General features: G+C 44.7%; 6 protein-coding genes and 1 pseudogene across 9 annotated transcripts; 2 read left to right on the top strand and 5 right to left on the bottom strand.

The window, feature by feature from the left end:
• Nucleotides 1-863: 863 nt before the first annotated feature.
• On the top strand, nt 864-3,368 carry LOC135582225 (cinnamoyl-CoA reductase-like SNL6). Of its 4 annotated transcripts, none has more exons than XM_065166324.1 (5): nt 866-1,208; nt 1,666-1,841; nt 2,233-2,436; nt 2,659-2,812; nt 2,889-3,297. In XM_065166324.1, the coding sequence occupies exons 1-5, from the start codon at nt 947-949 to the stop codon at nt 3,200-3,202; spliced, it is 1,110 nt and encodes a 369-aa protein (XP_065022396.1). In that variant the 5' UTR covers nt 866-946; the 3' UTR covers nt 3,203-3,297. The 4 variants fall into 4 exon arrangements, with proteins under 4 accessions (XP_065022395.1, XP_065022396.1, XP_065022397.1 ...); XM_065166325.1 differs by adding an exon at nt 1,510-1,528 and having other exon boundaries at nt 1,069-1,208; nt 2,659-3,368; XM_065166326.1 differs by lacking the exon at nt 866-1,208 and adding exons at nt 1,222-1,434; nt 1,510-1,528 and having other exon boundaries at nt 2,659-3,368.
• A 98-nt stretch (nt 3,369-3,466) lies between these two features.
• Nucleotides 3,467-4,064, bottom strand: LOC135649993 (uncharacterized; annotated as a pseudogene).
• A 4,555-nt stretch (nt 4,065-8,619) lies between these two features.
• LOC135649992 (PWWP domain-containing protein 3-like) lies at nt 8,620-11,241 on the bottom strand. The gene has a single exon (XM_065169017.1). It carries the CDS (start codon nt 11,239-11,241, stop codon nt 8,620-8,622), a length of 2,622 nt encoding a protein of 873 aa, XP_065025089.1.
• Nucleotides 11,242-11,887: 646 nt separating this feature from the next.
• Nucleotides 11,888-14,682, bottom strand: LOC103997135 (large ribosomal subunit protein bL12c). Its single transcript, XM_009418279.3, has 2 exons — nt 13,997-14,682; nt 11,888-12,167 (listed from the first exon to the last, which is right to left on the bottom strand). The coding sequence occupies exon 1, from the start codon at nt 14,591-14,593 to the stop codon at nt 14,039-14,041; it is 555 nt and encodes a 184-aa protein (XP_009416554.1). The 5' UTR covers nt 14,594-14,682; the 3' UTR covers nt 11,888-12,167; nt 13,997-14,038.
• A 1,394-nt stretch (nt 14,683-16,076) lies between these two features.
• Nucleotides 16,077-17,204, bottom strand: LOC103997293 (MYB-like transcription factor EOBII). The gene is made up of 3 exons (XM_009418459.3): nt 16,979-17,204; nt 16,786-16,915; nt 16,077-16,523 (listed from the first exon to the last, which is right to left on the bottom strand). The coding sequence occupies exons 1-3, from the start codon at nt 17,139-17,141 to the stop codon at nt 16,202-16,204; spliced, it is 615 nt and encodes a 204-aa protein (XP_009416734.2). The 5' UTR covers nt 17,142-17,204; the 3' UTR covers nt 16,077-16,201.
• A 3,509-nt stretch (nt 17,205-20,713) lies between these two features.
• LOC135649192 (galactinol synthase 1-like) lies at nt 20,714-23,092 on the bottom strand. Its single transcript, XM_065167362.1, has 4 exons — nt 22,769-23,092; nt 22,271-22,591; nt 21,163-21,297; nt 20,714-21,056 (listed from the first exon to the last, which is right to left on the bottom strand). The coding sequence occupies exons 1-4, from the start codon at nt 23,090-23,092 to the stop codon at nt 20,835-20,837; spliced, it is 1,002 nt and encodes a 333-aa protein (XP_065023434.1). The 3' UTR covers nt 20,714-20,834.
• On the top strand, nt 23,055-26,537 carry LOC135649191 (3-ketoacyl-CoA synthase 4-like). Its single transcript, XM_065167360.1, has 3 exons — nt 23,055-23,194; nt 23,296-23,450; nt 23,978-26,537. Exon 3 carries the CDS (start codon nt 24,710-24,712, stop codon nt 26,288-26,290), a length of 1,581 nt encoding a protein of 526 aa, XP_065023432.1. The 5' UTR covers nt 23,055-23,194; nt 23,296-23,450; nt 23,978-24,709; the 3' UTR covers nt 26,291-26,537.
• The last annotated feature ends 405 nt before the right edge of the window (nt 26,538-26,942 follow it).

Here is a 26,942-nt window from a genome sequence, read left to right as displayed (position 1 = left end):
TTTTAACGTCACATGCTTTGTCTTCTCTGTTCTCATTCCCCCACTCGATTTGTGGATATTTACACGCCACGCATCTGCGTGGTGGTAGTTACGCCTATCGAGAGGCTCGCATCGCATCGTCGTCATCGATCGATCGTGCCGGGTCGGGTCTCTTCCGCGCATCACGCGTGGCCCTTCGCCGGCTTCCCGCGGCGGTTCGATCGGGCCGGCTCAAGGACGAGCACCTTGTTCTGTGGACCCCTTCGCGGCATTTGTGGGACTCGAGCCGAGCCGTGCCGTGCCGAGGTCAGGCGGCGCTCGCCTCGATAAACACACACATGGATCCTACGTTATCACGTACGCGCTCACCTGAGTGGATTCGGCCGGCACTCCCATTGTCCGTGGGCCCCGCCCGTACCTGCCGGCATTGGTAGTTGAGACAGGTCGGACAGGAATGAGGAAAAGGCGTTATAACGACGTTTCCCACTATAAAAAAACAAAAATCGATATTCCAAACTCGAATTCAAAAAAATATCGAAATACTATATATATTTTTTTACTTTGATTTGGTCATTTAGAACAATGGAATCGCTCCGAAAACAACGTCCACGACATATGACAAAAGTGAGCGAGATCAAACCGATGGGTTGAAGCCAAGAATGGGATTCTCAAATTGATCGAGCGACTGAATCCTGCCGGCGTGGCTGAGCTTTGGATGGAGGCAAAATTTTCTCTTGACTTGGCTCGGAAAAAAGAAAATGATTCCGCCAATTGACGTGAGCCGAGCCAGCCGAAATGAAAGCCGCTCTGCCTTTACGGGGTGTGAACATATCAAGGGTCCCTTATTTATATAAGCGGTAGAAATAAGGGCCTTTTTGTTTTCTCGCCAAGAGGAAGAGGAAAACCCCCCACCTTAAAAACATCAAACCGGAAGGGAGAGGGAGAGGGAGAGGAAGGGGAGGAGAAGATGGGGGTGCTAAGGAGCACGGAGAGCTTGGAGGCGGAGATCGAGGAGATGCGGGAGGCGCTGCTGCGGAGCGGCGGAATCGGGAGGGCCCATGTGCGGAAGGCGGGGTCGGGAAGCGTCCAGCGGAGGGCGGACGGCGACGGCGGGGTAGGCGACGAGCGGACGGTGTGCGTCACCGGGGGGATCTCGTTCGTCGGGTTCGCCGTCGTCAACCACCTCCTCGACCGCGGATACACCGTCCGCCTCGCCCTCGAAACCCAGGGTTCGCTTTCTTCCTCCCATCCCTCGATCCATCTCTCTTTCTCTCACACGCATTACCACCTGATTTATCGATCTTAACCGTCTGATGCTCGTCGATCTCCACGCCGATGCTCTCGATTTTTTTTTTCCCCTCGTTCTTCTCGACTTCCTCTCGACGGGAGACGGAGTTGCTTTAAGATTCGCGAACGTGCCCGATTTGCCGTTGGCGGTACCCTGAGATTGTCATTGTTAGTGTTGCTTTCTTCGACCACTTTGGGCGATAGCTACTCGTCACCTTAATAGTTATCTTGACATTTTCGCAGAATTACGAATTGGAAACACGTATGCCACCAAACGATGCGCTATATTATTTGCCTTTTGTCCAAACAAAACCCCGATGGCAGATGGAGTGGGGTCCATCGTGACTTCCTTGCTGCTGCTGCTGACTATGCTGTGTCTGCTGGTCGCTTGGATTGCAGAGGACATGGACAAGCTGAGGGAGACGGAGATGTTCGGCGAGATGGGCAGGGACGGGGTGTGGGCGGTGATGGCCAGCGTGATGGACTTGGACAGCTTGTGCCGGGCGTTCGATGGGTGCGTCGGGGTCTTCCACACCTCCAGCGTCGTTGATCCGGGGGGTCTCTCTGGCTACTCGGTGAGCCGCCATCCCTTTTCCTTGTATTACCACATATAATAGAAACTGGTCATAGTATTTGGCTTCCAAATAGCAGCGTATTCACCTACCCATTATATTATCGTATACTTGTGTTGTCATTATCAAGTTGACAAATGCAGCAATTCTTGTATTAGATTTGGATAAGAAGCAACGACTTGTATTGGTTTTTAGTCTGCTTCAATCGTAGTTTGAACATGAACATGGTTTAGACCTTGATCTTTATCTGGATGTCCTCGTCTCCTTTGTGAGCGTCCAACTGGGAAAGGAAAGCTTTTGTTTTCATCTTCGTTGGATCAAGCTTGTGGCAGGTAAGGAGGTCACATTCTTTGCATGTGAAACTAATCTTTGTTGTGCTCCTATGAGTCTGCAGAAGCAAATGGCCCAAATGGAGGTGAGAGCAGCCGAGCTAGTGGTTGAAGCCTGCGTGAGAACCCAATCGGTCAGAAGATGCGTCTTCACCTCCTCGCTTCTGGCTTGCGTTTGGCGAGAGAACAGCACTCCTCGAAGTAGCCGTCGCCCCACCATCGTGGACGAGAACTGCTGGAGCGATCAGAGAGTGTGTCGTGATAAAAAGGTGAGAGACTCGCACAAAGACAATTGATTCTCTCCGGTCTCTATCGAACGCTTGCCAATTCAACCTTCACAAAAAAGGGCCACGAAACTCTCGTTGGTTCCTTTCGAGCATGAGGTTTAAATGATAAAGAGGGGGCTCCGATCAACTGTTCCATTCAGATAAGAAGCTATTTGTTAGAACGCAATCTACCACCTGAATTGATCTTCTTTTGAACAATGGCAGCTATGGTTTGCGCTGGGCAAGACAATGGCAGAGAAAGCGGCATGGAGGGCGGCACGTGGGAGGGATGTGAAGCTGGTGACCGTATGCCCCGCCCTCGTCACCGGACCTGGTTTCCTTCGTCGCAACACCACCAGTTCCATCGCCTACCTCAAAGGCCAGAGGCCACTCCCCCGCCCATCTCACTGTCGCCTTCTAGGATCCTACATCTCACTCCTTGGAAATGCCTGCAGGAGCTCAAGATATGCTCACGGAGGGACTGCTCGCCACCATCGACGTGGAGAAGGTAGCCGAGGCTCACGTAGCTGTGTACGAGGCAATGAGCAGCACCGCTTGTGGGCGATACATCTGCTACGATCATGTCATCCGAAGCGGCGAAGAGGCCGCCGAACTAGAGCGGCAGCTGGGTCTTCCGAACAGGGTATCCAGGGACGCCCACGCCGATTGCCCGACATGGGTGGAGCTCTCCAACCGGAAGCTCTCGAGGCTATCCTCTTCCAGGAGGAGGAGGTGTACATACGATATCTACTCGATCTCGCAGGAGTAGTAGGCCTACACATTGTGTACATTCCGGGAGAAGCACATTCGAATACCTGATAGGCTCATGAATGCACCGACATGTGTGATTACTGGTGCTCGAAACCTTTGAACAGATAACTCTGCTACGATATCAAAGACGTGGAGACTCGAAAAGAGTTGCGTGGATTCCATTACATATATAACACTACTTCAGGAGGGATTAGAGAGGAATCGGTGCCCTCCGGTCGTCTATCAAGCCTGCTGTTTGGCAGGGGCATTTCCGGCACTCCGACCTACGTGTCTTCCCTAATTGCCCCTCCCCTGAATTCCCGAGAAGGACAACCAAACCCCCAGTGCCCGATCTGATACAGCTCCATCCACACCTTATCAGCGTCAGATCGTTGATCTCCGTGGCCATTCTCCCCCTCCGTCGCTCCAACGTCAGCCCACCGCTTCATCTTCTCCAAGCTCTTCGCTTCCCTTCCCTCGACCACCACCTCCCTCCTCATCCTCTCTACTCCTCCCTCATCTCTCACCCTTCGTCTTCGCGAAGCCCCCTCTCTCCTCTTCAGCATCCCCAAGCATCTCCTCGACACCGCCCAGGGGACCTTCACCAAGGCCAAGGCGAGCACGTCAACCACCGCGCAGGGACAGCAGCCCAGCGCGACGCAGTCGGCCACCATGACCGCGGCGCACGACCGGCACGACGCGCCGCTGCACTCCACGTCGTCTCCGGCCTCGTCGGGCGACGCGAAGCGCAGCCTCCTCGGGGCCTCGCTCTTCGACCTCCCCATCCGTCCACCTGCTTCCAAGAGAAGAGAGACGAGGACGACGCAAGCTGCTTCGACGTGGAGTAAATGGCGGCCTGCGCGCGGTGTTCCAGATATAGACGTCAGGAGGTGCATGCATTATAGCGTACATGATCCCATCCCCATGATATTGCCATGGAAGGGAAACATGTCGAGTAGGTTAACACAACCCCTCATTGACAGCACTGTCATCACCATCGTCCCCACACAGGTTGGTGCCATTTGGAGTAGGTGCTGCAGTCCCAATGCTTGCAAGAGAAAAGCTATCGAGCTGGTGACTGCAGCAGCGACTGCGGGAAGAGTACCCATCTGAGAAATGGAGCTAAAAGCGATAGCATCAAGACAAGGCATGCAGTGTCACCATTGAGGCAAAGCTGCAGTCTGAAGTCTGCAGAAAGTGTAGACTTAATCCGGTATACGGTGATCATATATTTGGTAGGGAACAGGTGAGTCTGATGAATCGATTATGGGAATGGATTTGATGTGTCGTACGTTAAGCACACGGTTTGAGGTCACTCGAGTCCTACATAGCATGTCCTCCTGTTCTTATCATCAAGATGAAAAGGGGAAAGAAAGGCTTTGACAGTCCCATGGATTCAAACAAATGGTAAAAGCCTTCCTTATCCCTTCAATCCAGTGCTCCACTCTTGTCAAGTCGGCCCTACACGCTAAAATGGAGCAAAGAGGAGCTTGTGGAGAGAGGAGGAAACAAAAGGTGGTGTCAACCTGTTTCATGCAAGTCCCAGTTTTGATCAAATGTGTCATGTCTTCCTTTCTTTTCTTCTAGATCGATCAGACCAGGCAAATCAAATTGATTCATTCGAAGCGTGCAGCAAGTTGTCTTTTGTCCCATGATCGGACAAGTTCATCGAGGCCATGCATTGTATGTATCACTAATTTCTCGTATAATATTGTTTATATCTCGTGCATTGAATCGAGCCATATACGATCGCACGCTTTATGATTCGTGGAAAGGCCTACATCAACTCGTTGGATGACGAGATGGGACAACACCAGAGTGTAACGAGAGGATGATGCTATGTGGACGCTGACCCGATTCGATGAAATCGCGCTGTTGCGGTGAGCTCGAGTCGGATCAGATCGCATAGGAAGAACGAGTCGAAAGGGGGAGTGCTTCTCTTCTTCTCCTTCTTCTTCTCCCTGTGATAGAGAGAACAGATCGCATAGGAAGAACGAGTCGAAAGGGGGAGTGCTTCTCTCCTTCTCCTTCTTCTTCTCCCTGTGATAGAGAGAACAGATCGCATAGGAAGAACGAGTCGAAAGGGGGAGTGCTTCTCTCCTTCTCCTTCTTCTTCTCCCTGTGATAGAGAGATCGATCTTATCAGCGTGTCTTGATGAAAGAGGTACAGTATGATGGGTTGACTCGTCCTCTTGACTCGGTGAATCGTGTTCTCCGGTGTCTTGATGACGTGGATGTGAACGAATGGATTCGAGAGCCAACAAATGCGAGACTGTAGATTGTAGAGGACAGGTGGAAATTTAATTTGTATTTATTTATTTTGACGGAAGGATTTCGATGTTTGTTGATTAAGAGAAGATCTGAGTTCGACCTTCGTGGGTCCGTGCTTTCAGAATGTGGGGTCGACAGGCTCTCAGCCAATGGGAAACGACTGTTTCGTATTTAATCGCCCGGCCGAGACATTGAATCTTTTTGGTTTTTGACTTCGAGTGCTGCTGAGGGAAGAGTGTGGATGAATGAATGGCTGTGATGAGGCGGCAGTTTTATTCTCACACGTACTCTCATATTCAATTGAATGAATTATATATATTAAAAAACATGAACGAAGATTTTTTTTATGAATTTTAATTTATGAAATATTATTGAGTTTGGTTTTTAAAAATATTTTAAATTATTTTGAAAAAAAATATTTTTTTCTTATAAAAAACATGAATGGTTTGCCTCTTATAATTTTAACTTGGTCGAGTTTTCAAAATATATTTATTTATAGACCGAATTTTAAAATTAATTAAAAATAATATTATACTAATTCATCTTTTTGTGTTATTAAGGTTCTAACAATTAGTATCAGAACCACGTTCTTTTATTTTGATTAATATCTAAGAGAAAATAAATAATATTTTTAAATAATTAAGAAAGATATTTTCTCATGCGTACTCTCATATTCAATTGAATAAATTATATATATTAAAAAACATGAATGAAGATTTTTTTTATATAAATTTTAATTTATGAAATATTATTAAATTTAGTTTTTAAAAATCTTTTAAAATGATTTTAAAAAATATTTTTTTAAATACTAAAGCTAAACTATAAGTGTTTTATTTTGTACATTATATAAAAATAAATTTAATTAATTTTCTACCTATTATACTGATATATAACACCTACTTGAAGTGAAGACACAAGTTGAATTAAAAAATTTAGATTCATATTTTAATTTATAATTATAAATTATTTAAAATAAAATCAAGTAAATATATTAATATTATGTATATCCATTTTATGAATGTTGTTAATATATTAAAAACTCTTGGTAAAAACTATACTAATCTTAAATTTGTGAATAAGATTTTAAGATCTCTTATTAAAAGTTAGGATTCAAAGGTAAACTCCACTCATTTAGTCTTTCTCCTAGCTTATAAACTCCACTCATTTAAGGACTTGATGCACTTGTCAAGACTCAACATATTCTCTTAGCCTATTTTCGATAAAAGACTAATCGAGGTGTTATAAACTCCCTCACCCCCCCGGGCTTGACGTCTTCGTCAAGACCCAACATAGCCCAGATCAAACCCACCACGATGTATATGAGGCATAATCCGATGGTAATTCCTTATCATGATACGTCTTATGACCCATTCACTAATAACCCTTTCCTACTCGATCCTCACACATTGCCTCAATACTAGATCGACCCTAATATCAATTATCATGGGATAATCAACATGATAACTTCGTTGAGTCTAAACTACTAATTTAAAATGCTTAAATCAAAATTAATAACAATATACCTATCAAATCTTTATAAATCAATCTTTGTCTATAAATCAATCTTTGTCTTATCTCACTTTCGACGTGAGACAGACTGATCGAAATGTTACATTACCGACTACGAAATGAGTTTGTATAATAGAGAAGTCGATCATGCACAAAAGAAAATGCATTTGCTAACATGATCTGCAATTCCTATCATGAGGAAGTGAGACCTCAAAACACAGCAAACATGAGGAAGTGAGACCTCAAAATTCTAAAGACTTCCACACACACACGCACACAAATACTGCACACTTTTCAAGATTACACGATCTCAACAAACTCAAAGACAAACTTTCGCAAACAATAACAGCAAACAATCATCTGAAAAATAATTCTACCTTAGTCTCGTCACATCCATATCATAAATAAGAGGATCTAGCAGTTTAATGAAACTGATATGCATACTTCTTTTCAAGATTGCACGATCTCAACATTCTCAAAGACAAACTTTAGTCATCCGAGAAGTAATTCTACCTTAGTCTCCATCAAATCCATATCATGAATCAGAGGATCTAGCAGTTGATATATCACCAAAAGTCACATTAATGAAACTGATATGCATCCTGAATGAATCAGCCTTGCAAGAGTATTAAATGGAGAAATTGTTTAAATTAATCAATTAATCTCATAGGAAATTGCTGAAAAAAATTTCAAATCCTAATCATTACAAGGGCTGACATAATCAAATTCATCAGGTGCTCTATCCTTTTGAAAGAATAATAAAAAATTATGTACATGGAATATAATTACCTTAGTAGTATACAAAGCAATAGCAATATGAGACACATAATACCAACACATCATAGGCAAAAATACTGCATGCTTTCTCAATCATTCTCAAGGCATTGCTACCATCCGACTTTTGTGTGAATCAATATAACAGATATTGAAAAATCCAATAACAGGTTCACCACTAAACAGAAGTCAGATCTGAGACGTAGAAGAATGTGGATTATCTATGTGATTACATGGAGATAATCATGGCAAATATTTGCAGGCCCGTATTTACTAGATGCTGGCATCGAAGTCCAATAATCATTTTCTAGTCACTTAAAGTAGAAAATTAAATGCTGGAAGAAGTTCTTGTGCCAGAAGATTTATACAAAAATATGCAACCTTAGATTACACTTTATTAACTCATGACATTTCAAAGAAACTATATTGTGTATGAACTAAATACCAAGCCTAGGTTAATCCCCTGTGTGACATGGAAGGTCACTGCACCATATTCCTTATACAGACGCATAAAAGAGACATAGAAGTTCTAGGAATGGATATGTGACCTGTAACATGCACAATAGCCTCCAGCAGCAACTCATATCTAAGGGCATTTGAAGTTATCAACAAAAAACAAATGAATTTTGGTGTCATATTATAACATGAACTGCCCACCAGCTAGTTCTGGACTCGTATCCTGATGATCATGAAGGCTTAAATTGATAGGTAAATTTCTCAGTGAAAATACCAAAAGGAAGCTCCCATAATTACATCAATATATGTAGTGAATGTTGTAAGCCAACATAGACAGTCTATGTGCTCTCAAACCAGTCTACAGTGTCATAATTATAAAAACCGTAGAGTAGAGGATGAGGAGACGTATGATTATGTAAACTAAAATTAAGTACTAACAGAAGGTCCAGTAAGAAGCTTATCAACCTTCTTCAGAAGGCCATCCATCTCATCCACTAGATTATCTGTTATCTCTGGCCTCAACATGTTGGAAGATCCTACATCTTTCTCAGCTTCCACGAATTCAGTAAGCTTAGAAATCATCCTCTCAAGGCTCTTCCTTATGTATGGAAGGGGAGTTTTCAGAACGGTGGATGTTCGCAATTGAGAGCTTATATTTCCTGAAAAGTAATGTAGCTCCTGTTTTGTGACCGCAGATTCCAAGGATCCACTACCATCTAAATTTTTTAAGGCCTTCTCTGCATCCATGCCTCTCTTAAACGCAACACGAATGCAATGAGAACCTTGCAAAATTTCTGTATCAGACTTGTCTAAAGGCCCATATATACTGAATCTTGAGATAATATCACCTTTAGATGGCAAAGCAGTTCCAGGGGCAAATTTCAGCAGCAGATAAGCAGGAGTTTCATAGTTAGTTTCCTCTTTCTTTTTCTTTGATCTATCTTCTTCAGAAGAACTTGTGGGTTTGTGTTCCATCTCTGAAGCTGATTCAGGTTTACTGCCACCATTACCCTTGGTCCTCCTGCCCAATTTATTAGGTTCAGCTTGACCAGCAAATCCAGCACCAGTATCTAATCGAGTTTCAGCATCAGATGTATCATTGCCCTTGTTTGTTCTCTTCCTCGATTTACTTCCTTCCGCATTACCTCTGAGTTCATGATGCAAATCAAATTTAATTTTAGCACTAACACTATTTCCTTTGCTCATTTTCCTTTCCTGGGCATAGTTAACTAGTTTTGTGCCATTTGCACTACTATTTTCTGTGGCCATTGAGATTTCAGTACCAGCTTCACCATCACCATGCTTTATCTTCCTTCTCTTTTGAACTTTTCCTGATTCAGTTGGAATATGGCCGTTTGGAGTCTTATCACCAACCAAATTCATTCTCTTATTCTTCTTCGCATCAGTATCATCAATTCCTGAACTATTATTCATGTAGGCCTCCGTAGACCGTTCACCATTGCTACCCAAATCATCGAGGAACTTTTGGTCACTATGGAAGTCAGAACCATCTGAGTAAACAAAGCTTCTAAACTTTTCTAAGAAGTCCCTGACAACACTGGCCGATTGGTTCCATTTCCTTGACAAAGGGTCCATAGCTGCTGAGAGGAACACTGATAGGATGCCACTAGTGGAACCCATATCATGATTAGATGCAGAATCAGTCTTACCAGCTTCCTTTTTCGAAACCTGATTAATGTTCACTATATTTTGAGGGGATCCAGTAAAGGATGATTGAGAAACTTCAGCACCTCTGTTCAGACTTTCTGTTGGCTCATAGTTGAATGAAACTGGGCGCTTATGATATGCACTTATATAAGTGTAGGGAGGTGATAGGTACTTGCTTCTTTTGCGTTCCCGTCCACTGGACCTTGTCTCTTGTTCAGCTACAACACCATCATTCTTCACACCAGAGCTCTGGTTTTTCTCACCCTTGCTTGCTTGTTTATCAGTTGACAATGAGGGATCAGGTTTGTCCATGAAGATAGCTTTCTCCTCTTGAACCCTAAGTACACCATTTCCAACCTCAGAGCTTTTGCTTTTCTCACCCTTCTTCTTATGCTCTTGGGAATCTGATGATGACGACGGACTCAACTCATGAAAGCTAGCGGCTTTCACCATACTACGATGAGGTTCTGCTATTTCGGAACCTTTATCTGCAATGAGTTCAGCAATACTTCTCTCCTTCTTCTGCTGTGAGACCTCTGAAGTCCCTGGCCCTCTCCCTGCCCTGTTAAATCCGACTTCGGATTCCACTTCAGTGTCGTCAGAAGCCGGACCATGCAGCGGATCATCCGGATAATCCTTCTCCAGAAGGTCGGCTGGACACTGTGTCACGCGTCGAAGAGTCAATGCCCAGCACCGCAGCAACACAACCTCAAGCATATCAGCACCCAAAACATCGCGAGCAGCATCGAGTAGTCGCTCATGGAACTGGGCAGGCGAATACTTAGCGACTGAGCGTTTGCCAACCCCTTGCGCGACCTCAGAATTCGAATCCGGCGAACAGAAGCAAGACATCTCCGACCCTAACTGCCTCTCCGTCTCGACCAAGGCATCCTTGACAGCATACACAAAGCTAGTGGAACTACTCTGCTCCATCATCTGCCGGAATTGTTCCTCAAACGGCTTCAGCTGAGACGGCTCGAACCAAGCAACGGCGGCATCGCCAAAGGGAGCAACGAGGACGGACTGACCCCCGCCGTGTCTCTTGACCTCGCCGGCGTGCAAAGTCGGATCGAGGACCTTCCCTGGCCACCAAGCGCGGATCTTGAACTTGGCCCAAACCAGATCCCCAGCTCGAAACGAGCCCCTCCCAGCTCCTCCTCCTCCTCCTCCTCCCACCGTTTCAGGAAGTGGAGCTGCGGCCATCGATCGCTTCTCGGTGTCGGTGGAAACCCTAGCCCCGACGCGGCGTCGAGTTCTGGCAAGGGGAAGCTCCGCCGAGACCGTGGGTTCGGCCGCTTGCCGGCGTCGCTTGGTTGCTGGGGCGTCGGGTGGCTTCGCCACGGGCGGAGAATCCTCCGCCAGGGTGTCTGCGTCTTCCATCGGCGAATCTTCTGGCGAGAAATTGACCTATGAACACGATACTATGTGGGCACAGGGAGAGAGAGAGAGAGAGAGGAATAGAAGAGATTGGGAGTGAAGAGGGGGGCGGTGCGCAATTGCGTTTGAGAGTTTAGATAAACCCTCGAGGTAGGCCTCCCAAGGGGACCCACGTTCTGGTGGATGGGGAAGATGGAATGACAAGTCCAATGGTATTATAGGGTGACTGAGCGGGCCGTTGTCGGGCGGGACGGAAGTTTACGCCCTCTTTTTCTTCCGGAAAGTATTGAGACCAAATGAAGGTGGACGTGGGCCTCGGACGGCATCCAGAAGTGGTGACATCTCCACGTGGCAGAATTGCGACCCATAACTATAAAAAGTTGGGATCACGCGAGCCTGCTGCGGAGCGCCGGGCACCCGCCGGCTTCTTGCGCCAGTCATCTGCGCGCACCTGTCTCGATCACGTAGAAGTTGGAATGGCGCGTAATCCATTCGTTTCAAGAATGAAAAAGAAGTATAATGAGAGCAAAAGAACATAGCGAAAAGATGCATATCATATTTTAGATCTGAGCAATGATATTACACCAAATAAATCAGCAGCACAGCAGATGGGTGCATTTGGTGAAGAGGCAGCGCAACGCCACACGCAGATGAAAAGGTTGTAATGCTTCACATGGCAAGAATATGATTCTTTAAAAAGGCAACAGCTTGTTCTGCCAAAGAATAAAAACCCCTGATATGATACTCAAGTTGTATGACAACAGATCCCAGAAGCAAAGCATTACACATACATCTGGAAAACTCCAGCTCGAAAAAGAAAAAGGAAAGCAAGAAGAAGACAACAACAACAAAAATACTTTCACGATAATTGAGTTCTTCAGGTTCTCTAGCTGCCATTTGTAAGTGAACTGCTCTTGATTGAATGTATCCTGGAAAAAGAAGAATACTCTGTCAGGCCTCAAAGAGTGTATGTATAATAAACCAAACACTGCTGGTGTCCAGATTTGAAAGCAAAAAAACAATCAAAATTCTCATTGCTGAAGCCGTCAAATAGGATAAAGTTAGGGGTAGAATCCTGGGATCGAATCACATATTCACAACTTATCCTTTACATAAATAAAATTCTCGCTGTTCTCGGTGTAGTCATATGCATAGCAAGAAAGCTATTTTACACACCAAAAAAGACAACAGTATCTTGAACCGTAGATTTTTGTTTGCAACTTCCGGATCCAGAACCTCGCCAAATATGTTTGTTAGGGAGGCATATCATATGGATTGAAATAAAAAAATATCCATATTATCTAGACTGGTTAGGGGGCATAGGACTCCCTTTGCACACTTCACAAGGGGTCTTCAAAACAATTCAACTTGGCTATGTTGGAAATATCCAGAGGGAGATTAATCAGGAAGATACAGATTGTCAAGTAAAACTACTCATCAAAGTAGTTGTTCCAACTCATTGATCTCTCAGCAAAAGATTTTTCAGCAATCAAGGTCTATTAGAAACTTTAAATTCTTTTCCCAAGTGGAGAATTAATCAGTGTCTTACAATGGAAAGTTCTCCAATATGTCCAAGCATATAAATAAATCCAGGCCATCTCTATATTCATTTAATGGAATTCCAACCAAATGATTATTCCCAGAGTTGACACAACCATCACCCAGAGTTGACACAACCATCAGCACTAAACAAGACAAACATTTTAAGGTTATCCAAATTCATTAGAGGACAGGCATACAGCTTTACTTCTTACCTTAGGGACAATATCCACTCTGAAGTCTGTTCATCAAAGCCGATTGTCATGTAATATAAGGTCAGCTTTCTTTATGCACTCAACAGAACAATGAGACGATTTAGTACAGTCAAAAGAACTTGTAAGAAACAAAAGTTCTTGACTTCAGTGTTAAATTCCAATCTAAACTCCATAAGCCTCACCAAACACTCTTGAAAGCATGAGGCGGTGAACGTAGCTTGCATCTTTGGCATGCAATCCAACATTATTAACTAATTTTCATTTAAAACCACATTATATCTTTAAACATCTAGTTCATTTAGAGTTTATCAAAAATAAGAATTCTTATACAAGATGTAAAGCAAAGCAAGGGCATCACCAGAATCTGTCTGCCAAATTTTAAGGTTTACAATGATGCAGGACTATTACTTGTAATGCAACTACATTTTCCCTTCAGTCCACAAAACATGTCCTCTTCAAGATTCTAAGCATATTAGACAGCTTTAATATTAATTCTAAATAGATTCATCAAGCAACCATGTAAACTATAGATAAAGTATGCAACATTACACTCAAAAGGAGCTAACATCAAAGATGACTACCAAACAGATTCATCAAACCACCATGTAATCTATACTGGCTTTGATATAGAACACAATAGACACAAGATAAAAGAAAGAGCCGAAATTGTCAGCCACGATGAACATAAAATGATATACTTGCAACTACAAATAAGTATACTTGCAAATTATAATTGAAACTTACCAAAAACTAAGGGATGCAAATTATGAAACTCAAAAGACCAGAGGGAAAGCTATGATATAATATAGCGAGATTAGTTCAAATTAATTGAATAATTACTCAAAATGACAGTACTAAATTACTCATATAACATAAAGACAAGAATGAAGAGCGGTGCAAAGTAAAATCCCTACAATCACTAAACAGAGTATAAGAATTCACGACTAAATTCAAAATAAAAGAGTTTAAATACATAATGAGAGGAGAAGCATAAGTTGTACAACCCTAGCCATGGAATTCTTCGCATCCTCTGTTCAATCCAGGGTTCACACGATGGAGATCTTCGCTCCGACTTCCTCGAGCTGCTTCTTGGCCTCCTCTGCCTCCTCCTTCGACACGGCCTCCTTGAACTTCTTCGGCAGGCCCTCGATCAAATCCTTGGCCTCCTTGAGCGGCAGGTTCGTCAGCGCCCGGACCACCTTGATGGTGGCGATCCTGGCGTTGCTGGGGACGCCCTCGATGACCACGTCGAACTCCGTCTTCTCCTCCACGGCAGCGGGGGCCGCTTCGGCGGCGGCTCCGGGAGCGACGGCGACGGCGGCGGGGGCGAAGGCGGCGGCGGAGACGCCGAGGCGGTCCTGGAGGTAGTCGACGAGGCCGCGGGCCTCCTCGAGAGTGAGGCCCGCGATCTTGCTACCCAGCTCCTCGATCTTGGGGGATACGGCGGCGGGAGGGGAAAGGGAGACGGCGGCAAGGCGGAGAGAGCGGAGGGGGAAGAGTTGGGAAGGGTACTTTAGGGTTTGCGACGGGGCGGAGGAAGAGATGGGGAAGCCGGAGGAGGCGATGTAGTAGGAGGCAGTGAGGGAGAGAGCAGCCGCCATTCCCTTGTGCTTTCGGAGCGAGAGAGATCAGAAGAAGCGGGAGACGAAGCGGATCAGGCACGGCAACAGCAGCTGCAGCAGCTTCGTTTTCTGGAAGACATAAGTCACCGACTCAAACTCGGGTGGTATTGAACCGGAGCGGCTCAGGCACTACCCGGTTTGAGTTGGGTTAAGACCGGCTCACACGCTCGATTTGAATCGGGATCTTTATGGTCTAACCCAACCTTAGTCAGCATCCAACCCAATCCCGATTCGATAGCATTACAGACCATGTCACGTACATCATAAAATACTGATAACGGATGTATAATCTATACTCAGCTGCCTCAATCCAAACCTAACCCTTTCATCCCTTTAGACGAATCCATTGGGCCAAGAATCACCATTCATCAAATCCACTAATGTCAACATTATATTGACGTCTAATGGGCTGGAAACTAAACCAAGCATAGGTGGCATATAGTTTGTCTTGTGGGCTGGACGTTGACCGGACTATGCTTGTCTATACGTACGGCTTTGTTCACAGTGGATTGGATGTTTCTTGTGGACCGGAAGAATGGTGATGGAAGTGCTTTGGATGATTCTTTTAGGACTCTCGAAGTACCAACCAACCAAACCATAGATTTGAAGCACATGCCAAGAAATGGCAGCCACGAATCCGCTGTTTCTTCTCTTTCCAAGTCACTCTCAAGTACCGTCCTCGAGCCTCACCGAACCTATGGTCTCATCTCATTCCAACTCACAGTCCATTGATGGCGTCCTTGGTTCTCTCAGCGGAACAAACGTGATGCAAATATCACATCCACTTCCCCATCTCGGACGCTTTGCTTTCGGACAACACAGGGCGGGCATGGAGTCCATCAAACCAAGGCACCCTCCTTTCCCAATGCGGTAACTTCACATGGCGGCCATGGTGAAGTCATCGGCGCATCCATGGAAAGAGCCGCCCAACCCAGCGTTAACTGCCCCAATACCGCATGTGTCGCCCTCGGCTCTTTGCCCACCGTCCCCCTTCAACCCCGTGGAGATATGATTCCTGGCCCTCGACGACCTTCGCGTCGCTGTTAGCAGCGCTGGGCCACTCGTACGCCTGTCCTCGGCGTGCACGTGCTGCATTAGCCCGGTCGGAGCCGTCGTCTTCCACCGCCTAATAGTTTGGCTCATGTAGAACACTGATGGCACTCGGCTGCACACCGAAACGGTCGATCCTTCAAGTGCATGCCCGAAATGGCTCGCCGCGTTAATGGCTTCCGTCGGCTGGTGGATGCCGAGTTGCACCGGTAGGCAACGAAGAAGCGGTAGAGAGCCCCATTTTTCTCTCGAGCTGCTCTGCTTTTAACCTCTGTTCTCTCTCTCTCTCTCTCTCTCTTCTCGATACAGTGACCAACATGACGCTGACAGTTGTTAGCTGACGCAGATAGTGCAACGAGTCAAACCATCATGTTCAGGTGTTGTTCTTCAAAATCTCGGTCAAGAGAGGACATACGCGTAAAGGTTTGCTCATAAATAATAAGTTTGATCATTTGTGGTTTGTACAGTAGCATACAAGTACTGCGACTCCGAACCACGTTAAACGTACACATCTCTATACCATAAACATGGGGTGATTCATTTCATGTAATCGTCGTCGGGCAATTGCATCGACCAGAAGTCCTCGAAGGTCCAGAAGTTGTAGCTGGACTCGGCGGGGAATTGAGGGTCGACGCCGTCAGCGGCGGTGGCAGTCTGCTCATCGGGGTGGCTCGGCTGATCCCTCCCATCGTTGCTGCTGTTCGTCTGGCTAGTGCCAGCACCAGCTTCGTCCGTGAGCATGGCGTTCTGGAAGTCGTCGGACTCGCTCCGTTTCACCCTCTTCTGTATCCTGGTCCTCCAGTAGTTCTTGATCTCATTGTCGGTCCTACCCGGCAGTTGTCTTGCAATTTTCGACCACCTTGGTGGAGAAAATAAAAAGGCATAATTAGTAGGATGATACAGGTGAGAGAGATGAAGAGAAGAAGAAGAAGACGTCTGTGTTGATTCTGTTTATTGGACTAGTGCTATATCGCATGCAGTGGCTTTCTTGGCCGAGTTCTGTCTCCAAGCACATGTTCGTCTTGTTGAAGTGATCATGCAGCATGTTTAGACCATCAAGCTTCCAAACATGCGAAAACATGGACGTCATCGATCGATCTTGACGTTGTTCGTTGGCTCACCTGTTTCCCCATCTCGCATGGAGCTCCATGATCAGGAGCTGCTCCTGCGGCGTGATGTTCCCGCGCCGTAGGTCCGGCCTCAGGTAGTTCAGCCACCGAAGCCGGCAGCTCTTCCCAGTTCGGTTCAGGCCTTCACGCACGACGAAGATCCGTAAGAGGCAGAAAAAGGAAAGGAGGAGGAGAAGGGTCGTACCTGCGGACCGCGCGAGGTTGTTCCAAACGCCCTCGCCGTGGTGGGCGATGTAGTTGACGAGGATGAGGTCCTCCTCCATGGTCCATGGCCCCTTCCTCACCTCCGCCTCCTGGCTGCTGTCCACCCTCTTATCGTTCATGTTGCTGCTACCTTTCCGGTCCATGGCAGGAGAGGAGGGGCAAAGGGGGGGCAGATAAAAAACCAGGAACGGGAGAGTGGGGATGGCGAAGGAGGTGAGGAGATTGTTTGGGGGCTTTATAGAGAAGACAACGAGTGGGTTGTATCGCTTGTCATGATTAACTACACTAAAACAGCAGGGTTATATGCACAAGGAAAGTACTGCTGAACAGCTGCTAGACCGACTTCATGTGCAAGCCAAGGAAACGAGTGTGTGTTAATTGCACACATAGTCCAAGTATGTCATCCATCTTGAGTGTCGAAAAAGACGAAGCAACGCTTACATTTCTGCACGCATGCGTGTGCATGTGCGAGGGAATCTTGTTATTCTGCACCGTTGGGCCCGACCTTCCGTAGCGGCCTATTCACAAACACCTGGTGAGCACAACACGAGTGGCCCCGGTATTAGAGGCGAGACATGCACGATTGGTTACAGTAGAATCTTCGGTAGGGAATTTGGTTTGATGAAAGTGAGCAACCCAATCCCAATTGCTATAAATCTCTCCTATTTCTCGAGAATTTTATGTCAAGCAAATTCTAAAAAATACCACCTCAATTTTTTTTTTTTTCTTACCACCTCTCTTTGCTTTATATCCTTATAGTATTTCTTGTTTTATATAAGGTATAATTATTCCTTGGATCATTTTTGACCTTCATGATAATATTATCACTATGGTGAGATCTCATGGTGATAACCTATATGATAATGGCCTCGATCATCTTTCTCTCTTAAATTTCTTAATGAAAGTATTGACAAGGAGACGAATACAATTATGAAAAAAAATAAAATAACCTATAATAGAGTGATGGGATGAAAGGAGGAAATTCCTCGACATGCTACGAAGCCCACGTTATAACAATTTGTATAACTCTGTGATGATTTTGCTGTCTCTCCTGATCTCAAGGAGGGGAGGGAGCAGGATATAGTAGGATAAAGATGACATAGTACATACTGAACTTATGGTGAGTTTAGAATTGGTTGGTATGAACTACTCCGGATGAAGTTTTGATCATTGATCTCTATAAAATAATTGATGATGGACATGTAGTAGGATAATATCGTTTCTTAGAAAATAAGAGGTAGAAAAAAAAAGTTGGGTTTTTTCTTGGAATTTGCCTTTTTTTGTCTTCACGAAAAACCAACAATATATAATATAATATAATATAATATAATATAATATAGTATAGCATAATATAACACATAATATCTGTTATAATAGTCGTAACAGGAACATAGGATAAATAAAGCGCTCACCGTTATGTTTCGCGCGAAATCGAGAGAGATCGGGACTAGCCTCCTCTCGCCCTATCACGGCCGCTCCTCCCGCCATCGGCATCGGCCGTCTCAATCTTGGCTTACGTTGTACTCCACTCGTCGCCGGCGACGTAAACTGGACCAGGTCGGACCATTTCTCCTCAACTTCCCTGTAAAGTGAGTTTTGTGGATCCGCGGATGTTTTGAATAGTTAAAATTGCAACTCTTCGACGCTCATTCCGCCGATAGCGATCTCGCTTACTTGGAAGAGAGAGTAGTTTCGATCCCTTATGACCTACTCTTTTGATGGTGCCTTCATGGTTTAACTCCAAGATAATTTTACTTCATTGATTTGAAGGGGAAATTGGGCAGCCCCTGCAGTTGGATTCTGGAGTTATCCAAACCTCATCACTTGGTTAAGGTGAGTAACACGTTAGTAACAGTGAAACTTGATCAATTTGGTTAGGGTTTTTAGGTTGTAAGCTTTACCCCGTTTGCTTTTACTGTTTCTTGGCCCCTTCGAAGGCTTAGGTCACAGTTGAGCAGTACTTTTGGTGATTAGGAAGGGATCTACAAGTAATGAGAGTTGTGAAGGCTGGCATAGGATCTACTGTTTTTTTGTAGCTGTTGGCATTGTAGGTCGGGTTATGTACTATATGCATATATCAAGGCACAGAAACTGCAAGTCCCCTTGGTTGCTCATGGAATTTATACTTTTTTTGGTGTAGAATCTGAAATTTACAGATATTTTGGCCTGCTATCCAAAATTTGTTGTATACCCAAAAATTTAAATCATGCAATTAAGAAAACTTGCAAATTTACTATTAATATCTACCCAGGAGTAGAAACATTAGATAGAAACTGAGTATAGAGAGGAGAGCTTTGCTCTGCCCTAAGGATTCTCGCAGAGGGTTCTGCATCAATTTGTCCCGAGGTATAACCCAAATCTCAACTACTAGCCATTCCGGTTAAATCATCCTCGTTCAACATGTTCTCAACTTTACATCTAGGGACAGGAAACCTGACTTATCAAGAGGGAACATCAAACTTCTCAAGCTTCCTCCAAAGAAATAGTGTAAAAAAATAAGGCTGTTTCTTCTTTATGAGTATCTATTTATTTGTACTAGAAAAGCATAAGTTGATAATAATGTAAAGCACATTATTGTAACACATGACTCACAGATGGAGCATCAACCTGAGTCTGTAAGGGCAACGATTAAAGACAAATGTGAGATTACCAGAGTCATACCTTAGCATAAAAAAACACTATTCTGTTGGAAATAGGCTAGGGCCCTATTATGCAATAAAGATAAGGCAACATATGACATGTTGCACACCAAAATCCTATGTTGAATCTGTAGTGCTCGAAATAATCACTGCTTTTCATTTTGGACTATATAACTTGAAAGGACTTCCAAGTAGCTTAAGACAAAAAACTGAGTCAAGAGCTTCTGTTGGAAATAGGCTAGGGCCCTATTATGTAATAAAAAAATAAGGAAATGCCCAACATGTTGCGTAACCTAATCATATGTTTAATCTGCAGTTCTTGAAATAACCACTGCTTTTCATTTTGGACTATATAACTTGAAAGGACTTCCAAGCAGCTTAAAGCAAAAAACTGAATCAAGAGCTTCATAGCAGTTGTCTGTAGAATTTGGCAGATAAAATTCTTGATGTATAGTTTCAGACTGTTGCTGAGTTTCTTCTTTTTGACTCTTCAATTATTACTGTGTGTAAAAAGAAATGCAAAAAAGTTTTCCTTTGTCTGTAGAACTGGTAATCAATGTTTCATATACTGGTTGGACCAGTACAATCCAACCAATATACCAAATTGGCCAAGGACTGGTGTCAGACCACTTAGATCAATTGCGGTGGGTGTTCTTTAGTGATACCAAGTGATATAAGACAAGTATATCGGTACCATGATATGATGAGTTGTCAAAACCAATATTGAGATTTTAGACCTTGGTAGTAACTTAGATGGCTCATGTGAGTGTTTTTTCTTGAAGTGTAATTTTGTGTTCTTATAAATTAAGACTTATAGGTTGCCTTTTAAAAGAAAAATAGTCCATCAAGAATGGGATTTAGCTAAATTATAGTTGTATTCTATAGAAAAGATTATGATATATATGGATTTAGAAACCTAAAGCATTTACGTTTATTGTCTTGACAAATTTGAACTACTTTGCTAATGCCTAGATTTGCTTGTGCTCAATTTTAGATCATGGTAAAATAAGGGACTAAAACTGCTATATGTTTTTTATAATTAGGGGGAAAACACATATATCCCATGACCAAGAGGATGCAATACTAAGCACGTAATAGGCATTGAAAGATGGAGAGTCCAGAGATGCACATTTAATGAAAGATATCAAATTCCTTATGTCTATCACAGTTTCTCTTGTTTCCTCTCATCATTTTGTCCTAGGCAACAGAGGGTGCAGGTATGTAGTTGATTTTTTGTTCCGACATGGTCCCCATAATCGAAGTAGACCTCAAGCAGGTATCCCCTTCTGGAACGGCATCCTCTTCTTTGAAATCAAGAGAGTCATCATTGTAAATATTCCACCATTTTGCTACTAACATCTTAATATCCTCCCTATCCATGTTAGCTTCCTTTCCAGTAAACCTCCAGGGCTTGGAACCCTAAGTCACCATCATTAGAAGCAATGATAAGGTAAATATGAATTTTGTGCAACTAGTGGGAATATGATGCTAGTACTTGGGATAATTGACCAATCGCAGCACTTACCGCAGCACAGTAGTGGACCACCTTGACTTTTCCAAGCTCAACATTTTCAGGGTGACGCCATAGCATGGCTAGAACCAGATTGTAGACAGGTGGAATTGGCTTGTAGATTTTCTCAAAGTACATGTTCAAGAAGTCCTACCAAAATAAGGTCAGAAAGATGTTGAGAAACACATGGTTCAAAAATTTACATCGATAAATTTAATTCCATTTATCTTCAAACGTTCTCTATACAAAAACTTGGTCGTGATAACCCTACAAATGTGAACCACCAATATCATTATCATGTTTGTCACTTTCCCTATCTTTGTAATATTTGTAAAAGCTATTATCTTTGAGGAATATTCACGTAAATCACAATAGAAAAGGCATGATGTAAAGAATGAATATATGGTCAGTTTATGCCACTTATAGTTGTCGACTGATGAAACTCTATAGTTGTTGAAGTTCTGATTTTTAAATTGGCCAGAGTTTATTTGCATTTCTTATCAAGTTATTATTATATTGTTCATGCCTGTGGTTAGAGAGTACCCATACATCTTTAGGGATTGGAGCAACTTTCTGGACACAGGATAAATGACTCTATGGATCTTACATATGGAGACAATGTACATCAATGGACGTTCTATAATGATCAATTCACATGATGGTTAGGCTGTGTCAGATTTGCAAAGCCCATATTTTATTACTTAGAGCATTATGGTATTTGTGGTTCCTCAGATGTTCCCCTAGACATGGATATCAATTAGGCAAAATGAGTAAATGAACTATAAAATCTACTATACTATTAGTTTTTGTTCTAAACATAGTCTGTAATGGTCTAGGAGCTTGTTTCATCTTTTTAGTTTCAATTTTTGGTTTTCAGGAAGATTCTTTCTGATCAAGACTAAGTAATTTTCTTCTCTTACCAGATTTACTTTACAACACCACAAAAAGAAGTCCTAAAGTCATAGCCATCTGGGACAGCTACTAATTATAGCTTCAGATTCAATTACAAATTCCCTTTTACTCTGTATGTTCTATATTGTGTATCTACCTCCTAAAATCTTAAAACCAGGTGCACTAACTTCTGAATATATAGCTTTTTGAAGCATAGCAGCAAGAGACTCACCTGCTCAGCAAAGGGAGTTGGAGGTGTTATCCTGAGAGCTTTAAGGAGGCTATTGTAAGTTGATTGAGCCGGTTCAGATACAAACATCCCAGCATTGAAGTACAATGGTGGAGGGGATCCCATCTCAGCAGGCCATGCCACTTTGTCTGGGCACTGCTGGCAGTAGCCAATCGAGTATTGTCGAGAGTGGCTCCATGTCTTCTCGCAGAAGCAGTCCATCACCGCATAGAAGTAGCCATCGGGCATGTCGAACAGGTGGTCTATGTTTTCATACACTTGGATATCTGCATCTAAATAGATGATCTTGCTGTACTCCACAAACTACAATTAGCGGCAGCCAAGGAGTTTCCATCAGTATGTAGATACATCATTCGTATAAATTCTTTTTCATAGAAATCTAAAGTTCAGCTTATTTTTAGTGATTCATGCAGATATACCAGGAGACAGGAAGAAATATCATGAGTGTCAACCTAAAGAAGTATCGTTTGGCTCCCTTACATTCCAGATGCGCAGCTTGGAGTAGTTGATGACATAGTAGGCCATGGCAAACTGCACCTGGTTCTCAGGCGGGTGAACAGGTTCGATCTCCCGGACGATGCAACCTTGGGCTTGAAGCAACCGGCGGTGCAGTTCAGGCACATCGGGCAGCACCGCCACTATCAAGGGGTAGCCACTCTTCACCTTTCTGAGGCCCTTCACCAGCCCCACCACTCCCTTCACGTAGTCACCATCTCCCGCCAGGAATGTCACATAAGCCCTCTTCTTCACCTGGTCTGTCAGAGGCGTGGATGGGAGTGTGCCTTCAGGAGTCTCGGATGCCATGGAAACAGAGACCGTGTCGAAGGTCTTGGGTGTTGTCCTGAACGGGGAGGCCTGTATATTCCTATGATGTGTGGGGACTGCATGCCACCTTAAATAGATCAAGTGAGTGTTCTAAGCTCTCTGTCATCTTTATTTCTCTTCTCTTGATTATTTTTTCAGAGGACTGTAGAGGACCTATTAAACTTTTTTTTTTTGGACTGTAGAGGATGATGACGGCTTTCTATTGGCTGATAATTCATGTACCGATTTCAGCTAAATGAACGGCTACAGATCATCCAAAATGTTGTGGTGCTGGAGAATGAATGGAGAGGTTTGTGTTACAATATACATGGGAGAGGGTTCCAGTTGCACTACTATGGTAAGAATATCTTCTTGCTCTGTCTCTCTTTTTTTTTTTATATAATGTTTTATTTCTCTCTCCTAGTATTTTAAGCTTTGCTACATATCTTTCAAGGAAAGATGGAGATAATTGATGTATCCTCCTACTTTAATTCCACAAAGTTAATAGGTCAGTTATCTTATCGATTTGAATTATGTTAATATTAAAGGATCTATATTTGCAACATGAACGAGAATCAAGTCTGAAATCATCACCATTGGTTTTGAGATTTGTGTAGAATTGACACAGGAGGACCTTATGATCCATATTGAACAGGAGATGTTCCCATCCTAAATTAAATTACTGCCATATGTATCAAGTTCAAATTAAATTTATGCTTTTTAACATTTGATTTGACTCGAATATGCATTGTTATTTAGAGATTAATATTAGGTTTTCTATAATCATCGAGTTCCAAACACCTTCATCTATAAGGGTCTATTTGAGACATGTCATCATCATTTGATAAGACACAGTGTCCTTATGTTCATACTGCGACTTTGTAGCCGTTCCTGCTAGTGAATGGGAGCAAAAACAAGCATCGAATCCGATAAGATCCAATGCAAACCGGACACTTCCTTCGACGCGATGGACGTACTCCGTGTGTTCCGTTGTGGCCGGCGGAAGGATGGATTAGGGCGTCACGCGGGTGCGACGCGTCGAGCAGTTGGTGCGCAAGCAGCAATTAGCTTGCTAAGTGGGTTGGGCATTTCCGCGAACGCCCTCTCAGCTACCAACGCGGGACAGCCTGTGCACGTTGTTGCGTGATGCTATGCTTGGGATGATCGAAGGCCGCCAGCACTACAGTCGAAGTAAACAAACTAAATCGTTCAGATTCCAGCTTTGCTGTCAGTTATCTTTTCCCTTCTCCCGTCTCTTCTCCTTCGTCTTCCCCTACTTCTGCTCTCCTCGCGTTGGCCAGCCAAAACAGGGGCGCTTCCCTTCTACTTCGAGCATCGAACTCGGTTGACCACGAGCGGGCGAGGGAGGGAACGACGCCCCCCATGTTGGTTGGACTTTAAAGACCGCGGCTTTTGTCGAACACCGAAGGCAGTTTTGCGCCTATTTAATCTGTTGGAACAGAGGGACCTGCTTGACCTAAACGCAGGTAGGCGAAGGGGATTAGAGAAAGGGAGGCCAGGGGAGACGTATCCGCGGCCCCTCTCCGGATCGGATCGCCTCTCTCCCTATCTATTTTTGGATCAAATCTTGTTAGATCTTAAGCAAAAGGATCGACGATGGAGGGAGGAGGAGCGGCGGGGGCGGGGCCAGGCGGCCGTGATCAGGCTTCGTCGCCGCCGCATCGGCGGGAGAGCCGGCGGCTTCCGGACTTCTTGCAGAGCGTCAACCTCAAGTACGTGAAGCTGGGTTACCATTACCTCATCACCCACCTCCTGACCCTGCTGCTGATCCCGCTGATGGTGGTGATCCTCCTAGAGGCGGCGCAGACGGACCCCAACGACCTCCGCCAACTGTGGCTCCACCTCCAGTACAACCTCGTCAGCGTACTGGTCTGCTCCGCCTTCCTCGTCTTCGGCACCACCGTCTACATCATGACGGGGCCTCGCCCTGTGTACCTCGTCGACTATGCGTGCTACCGCCCCCCGCCCAACCTCCGGGCGCCCTTCCCCCGCTTCATGAAGCACTCGCAGCTCTGCGGAGAGTTCAACGAGTCCGCGCTCGAGTTCCAGCGCCGGATCCTCGAGCGTTCCGGCCTCGGTCAGGAGACGTACCTGCCCAGCGCCCTACACTATCTTCCGCCCCGCCCCTCCATGGCCTCTGCCCGCGAGGAGGCCGAGGAGGTCATGTTCGGCGCTCTCGACGCCCTCTTCAGGAACACCGGCGTTAAGCCCAAGGACATCGGCATCCTCGTCGTCAATTGCAGCCTCTTCAACCCCACCCCGTCCCTCTCCGCCATGATCGTCAACCGCTACAAGTTCCGTGGCAACATCAAGAGCTTCAATCTCGGTGGGATGGGCTGCAGCGCCGGCGTCATCTCCATCGATCTCGCGCGGGACCTCCTCCAGATCCACCGCTCCACCTACGCGGTCGTTGTAAGCACTGAGAACATCACCCAGAACTGGTACTTCGGCAACCGCAAGTCGATGCTCATCCCCAATTGCCTGTTCCGAGTCGGCGCCGCCGCCATGTTGCTCTCCAATCGCTCGGCGGATCGCTGGCGCTCCAAGTACAAGCTAGTCCACGTCGTTCGCACCCACAGTGGCGCCGATGACAGGGCCTTTCGCTGCGTGTACCAGGAGCAAGACGACGCTGGCAAAGTGGGTGTGTCCCTCTCCAAGGACCTCATGGCCATTGCCGGGGAGGCGCTTAAGATCAACATCACCACCCTTGGTCCCCTCGTCCTTCCAATCAGCGAACAGCTCCTCTTCTTTGCGACTCTCGTGGCCAAGAAGCTCTTCAATGGCAAGGTGAAGCCCTATATCCCAGACTTCAAGCTTGCCTTTGAACATTTCTGCATCCACGCTGGGGGAAGGGCCGTCATCGATGAGCTAGAGAAGAATCTGCAGCTCCGGCCAGACCATGTGGAGGCTTCCCGGATGACCCTGCACCGGTTTGGCAACACGTCCTCCAGCTCCATCTGGTATGAGCTTGCTTACACTGAGGCAAAGGGGCGGATGCGGAAGGGCCACCGGGTTTGGCAGATTGCCTTCGGGAGTGGCTTCAAGTGCAATAGTGCTGTGTGGCAGGCGCTTTGCAATGTGAAGCCCTCTCCAGATGGTCCATGGGAGGATTGCATCCATAGGTACCCTGTGGAAATTGTTGATGGGTTTCCTCCTCAGCCGCCACATGAGCAATAGTGGCTCTGCGAGAAACTTGGCAAAAGGCAGAGTGCAATCTGGTTAGGCAGTTCCTTTGACAAAATGTCAGGTTATTTTTCACTTAGGTCTCATTGATACATTGTTTACTGTGTCATTTGATCATGGAAACCATGAGGTCAGTTGTTTCTTGGTACTGTCTTTAGTGTCTATCTGCAAGCACTACAACAGATGAATTTCTATTCTTGCACGTCAATATTGTGAAAGCTAAAGGTGCTATGCTCTCCTATGCTATTTGATTCCTCTGCTTCCAATTAGTTGGGTTAATTTACCATAATATATGTTCCAAATGAGATGTCAAAATAGGCATATGATTATGCACAATCTCTGTTTGGTTTGATGTCTCACTGTGTGGTGTCAAGTCGAAAATCATTGTCCATGATAGTTGTTTTTTGTTTCTGCAAGATGGTAGTTTGCACTTAAGAGGAAGTTTGATGCATGGGCACACAACCCATGCAGGACATTAAGAAAAATCTTTTTTGAGTGTAGTTTAAGTTAAATGTCTTTATTCTTCAGTGTACAAAGTCATTTTTGTTGAATCTAATTCTGATTCTCTTTATCCATATCTTAAAGTTTTTTTCATTCTTCAATGATATACTAATACCAAAATGATATTTATTTCCCCAGAAACTAT

This window comes from Musa acuminata, chromosome BXJ3-9 (genome assembly GCF_036884655.1).
Source record: "Musa acuminata AAA Group cultivar baxijiao chromosome BXJ3-9, Cavendish_Baxijiao_AAA, whole genome shotgun sequence".
Taxonomy (NCBI): Eukaryota; Viridiplantae; Streptophyta; class Magnoliopsida; order Zingiberales; family Musaceae; genus Musa; species Musa acuminata.
Note: the sequence above shows the minus strand (reverse complement) of the source record. Positions and strands in the feature narration are given on the sequence as shown.

What these genes read in the sequence shown, in the direction of transcription:
- LOC135582225 (XM_065166323.1), top strand. Translation starts at nt 947, where the DNA reads ATGGGGGTGCTAAGGAGCACGGAGAGCTTGGAGGCGGAGATCGAGGAG. An exon ending in CCTCGCCCTCGAAACCCAGG is followed by an intron (nt 1,209 to 1,665) that starts GTTCGCTTTCTT and finishes CTTGGATTGCAG; the next exon opens with AGGACATGGACAAGCTGAGG. An exon ending in GAGTGTGTCGTGATAAAAAG is followed by an intron (nt 2,437 to 2,658) that starts GTGAGAGACTCG and finishes GAACAATGGCAG; the next exon opens with CTATGGTTTGCGCTGGGCAA.
- LOC135649992 (XM_065169017.1), bottom strand. Translation starts at nt 11,241, where the DNA reads ATGGAAGACGCAGACACCCTGGCGGAGGATTCTCCGCCCGTGGCGAAG.
- LOC103997135 (XM_009418279.3), bottom strand. Translation starts at nt 14,593, where the DNA reads ATGGCGGCTGCTCTCTCCCTCACTGCCTCCTACTACATCGCCTCCTCC.
- LOC103997293 (XM_009418459.3), bottom strand. Translation starts at nt 17,141, where the DNA reads ATGGACCGGAAAGGTAGCAGCAACATGAACGATAAGAGGGTGGACAGC. An exon ending in CAACCTCGCGCGGTCCGCAG is followed by an intron (nt 16,916 to 16,978) that starts GTACGACCCTTC and finishes TCGTGCGTGAAG; the next exon opens with GCCTGAACCGAACTGGGAAG. An exon ending in CATGCGAGATGGGGAAACAG is followed by an intron (nt 16,524 to 16,785) that starts GTGAGCCAACGA and finishes TTCTCCACCAAG; the next exon opens with GTGGTCGAAAATTGCAAGAC.
- LOC135649192 (XM_065167362.1), bottom strand. Translation starts at nt 23,092, where the DNA reads ATGGCATCCGAGACTCCTGAAGGCACACTCCCATCCACGCCTCTGACA. An exon ending in CCAAGCTGCGCATCTGGAAT is followed by an intron (nt 22,592 to 22,768) that starts GTAAGGGAGCCA and finishes CGCTAATTGTAG; the next exon opens with TTTGTGGAGTACAGCAAGAT. An exon ending in TGGTCCACTACTGTGCTGCG is followed by an intron (nt 21,057 to 21,162) that starts GTAAGTGCTGCG and finishes ATGGTGACTTAG; the next exon opens with GGTTCCAAGCCCTGGAGGTT.
- LOC135649191 (XM_065167360.1), top strand. Translation starts at nt 24,710, where the DNA reads ATGGAGGGAGGAGGAGCGGCGGGGGCGGGGCCAGGCGGCCGTGATCAG.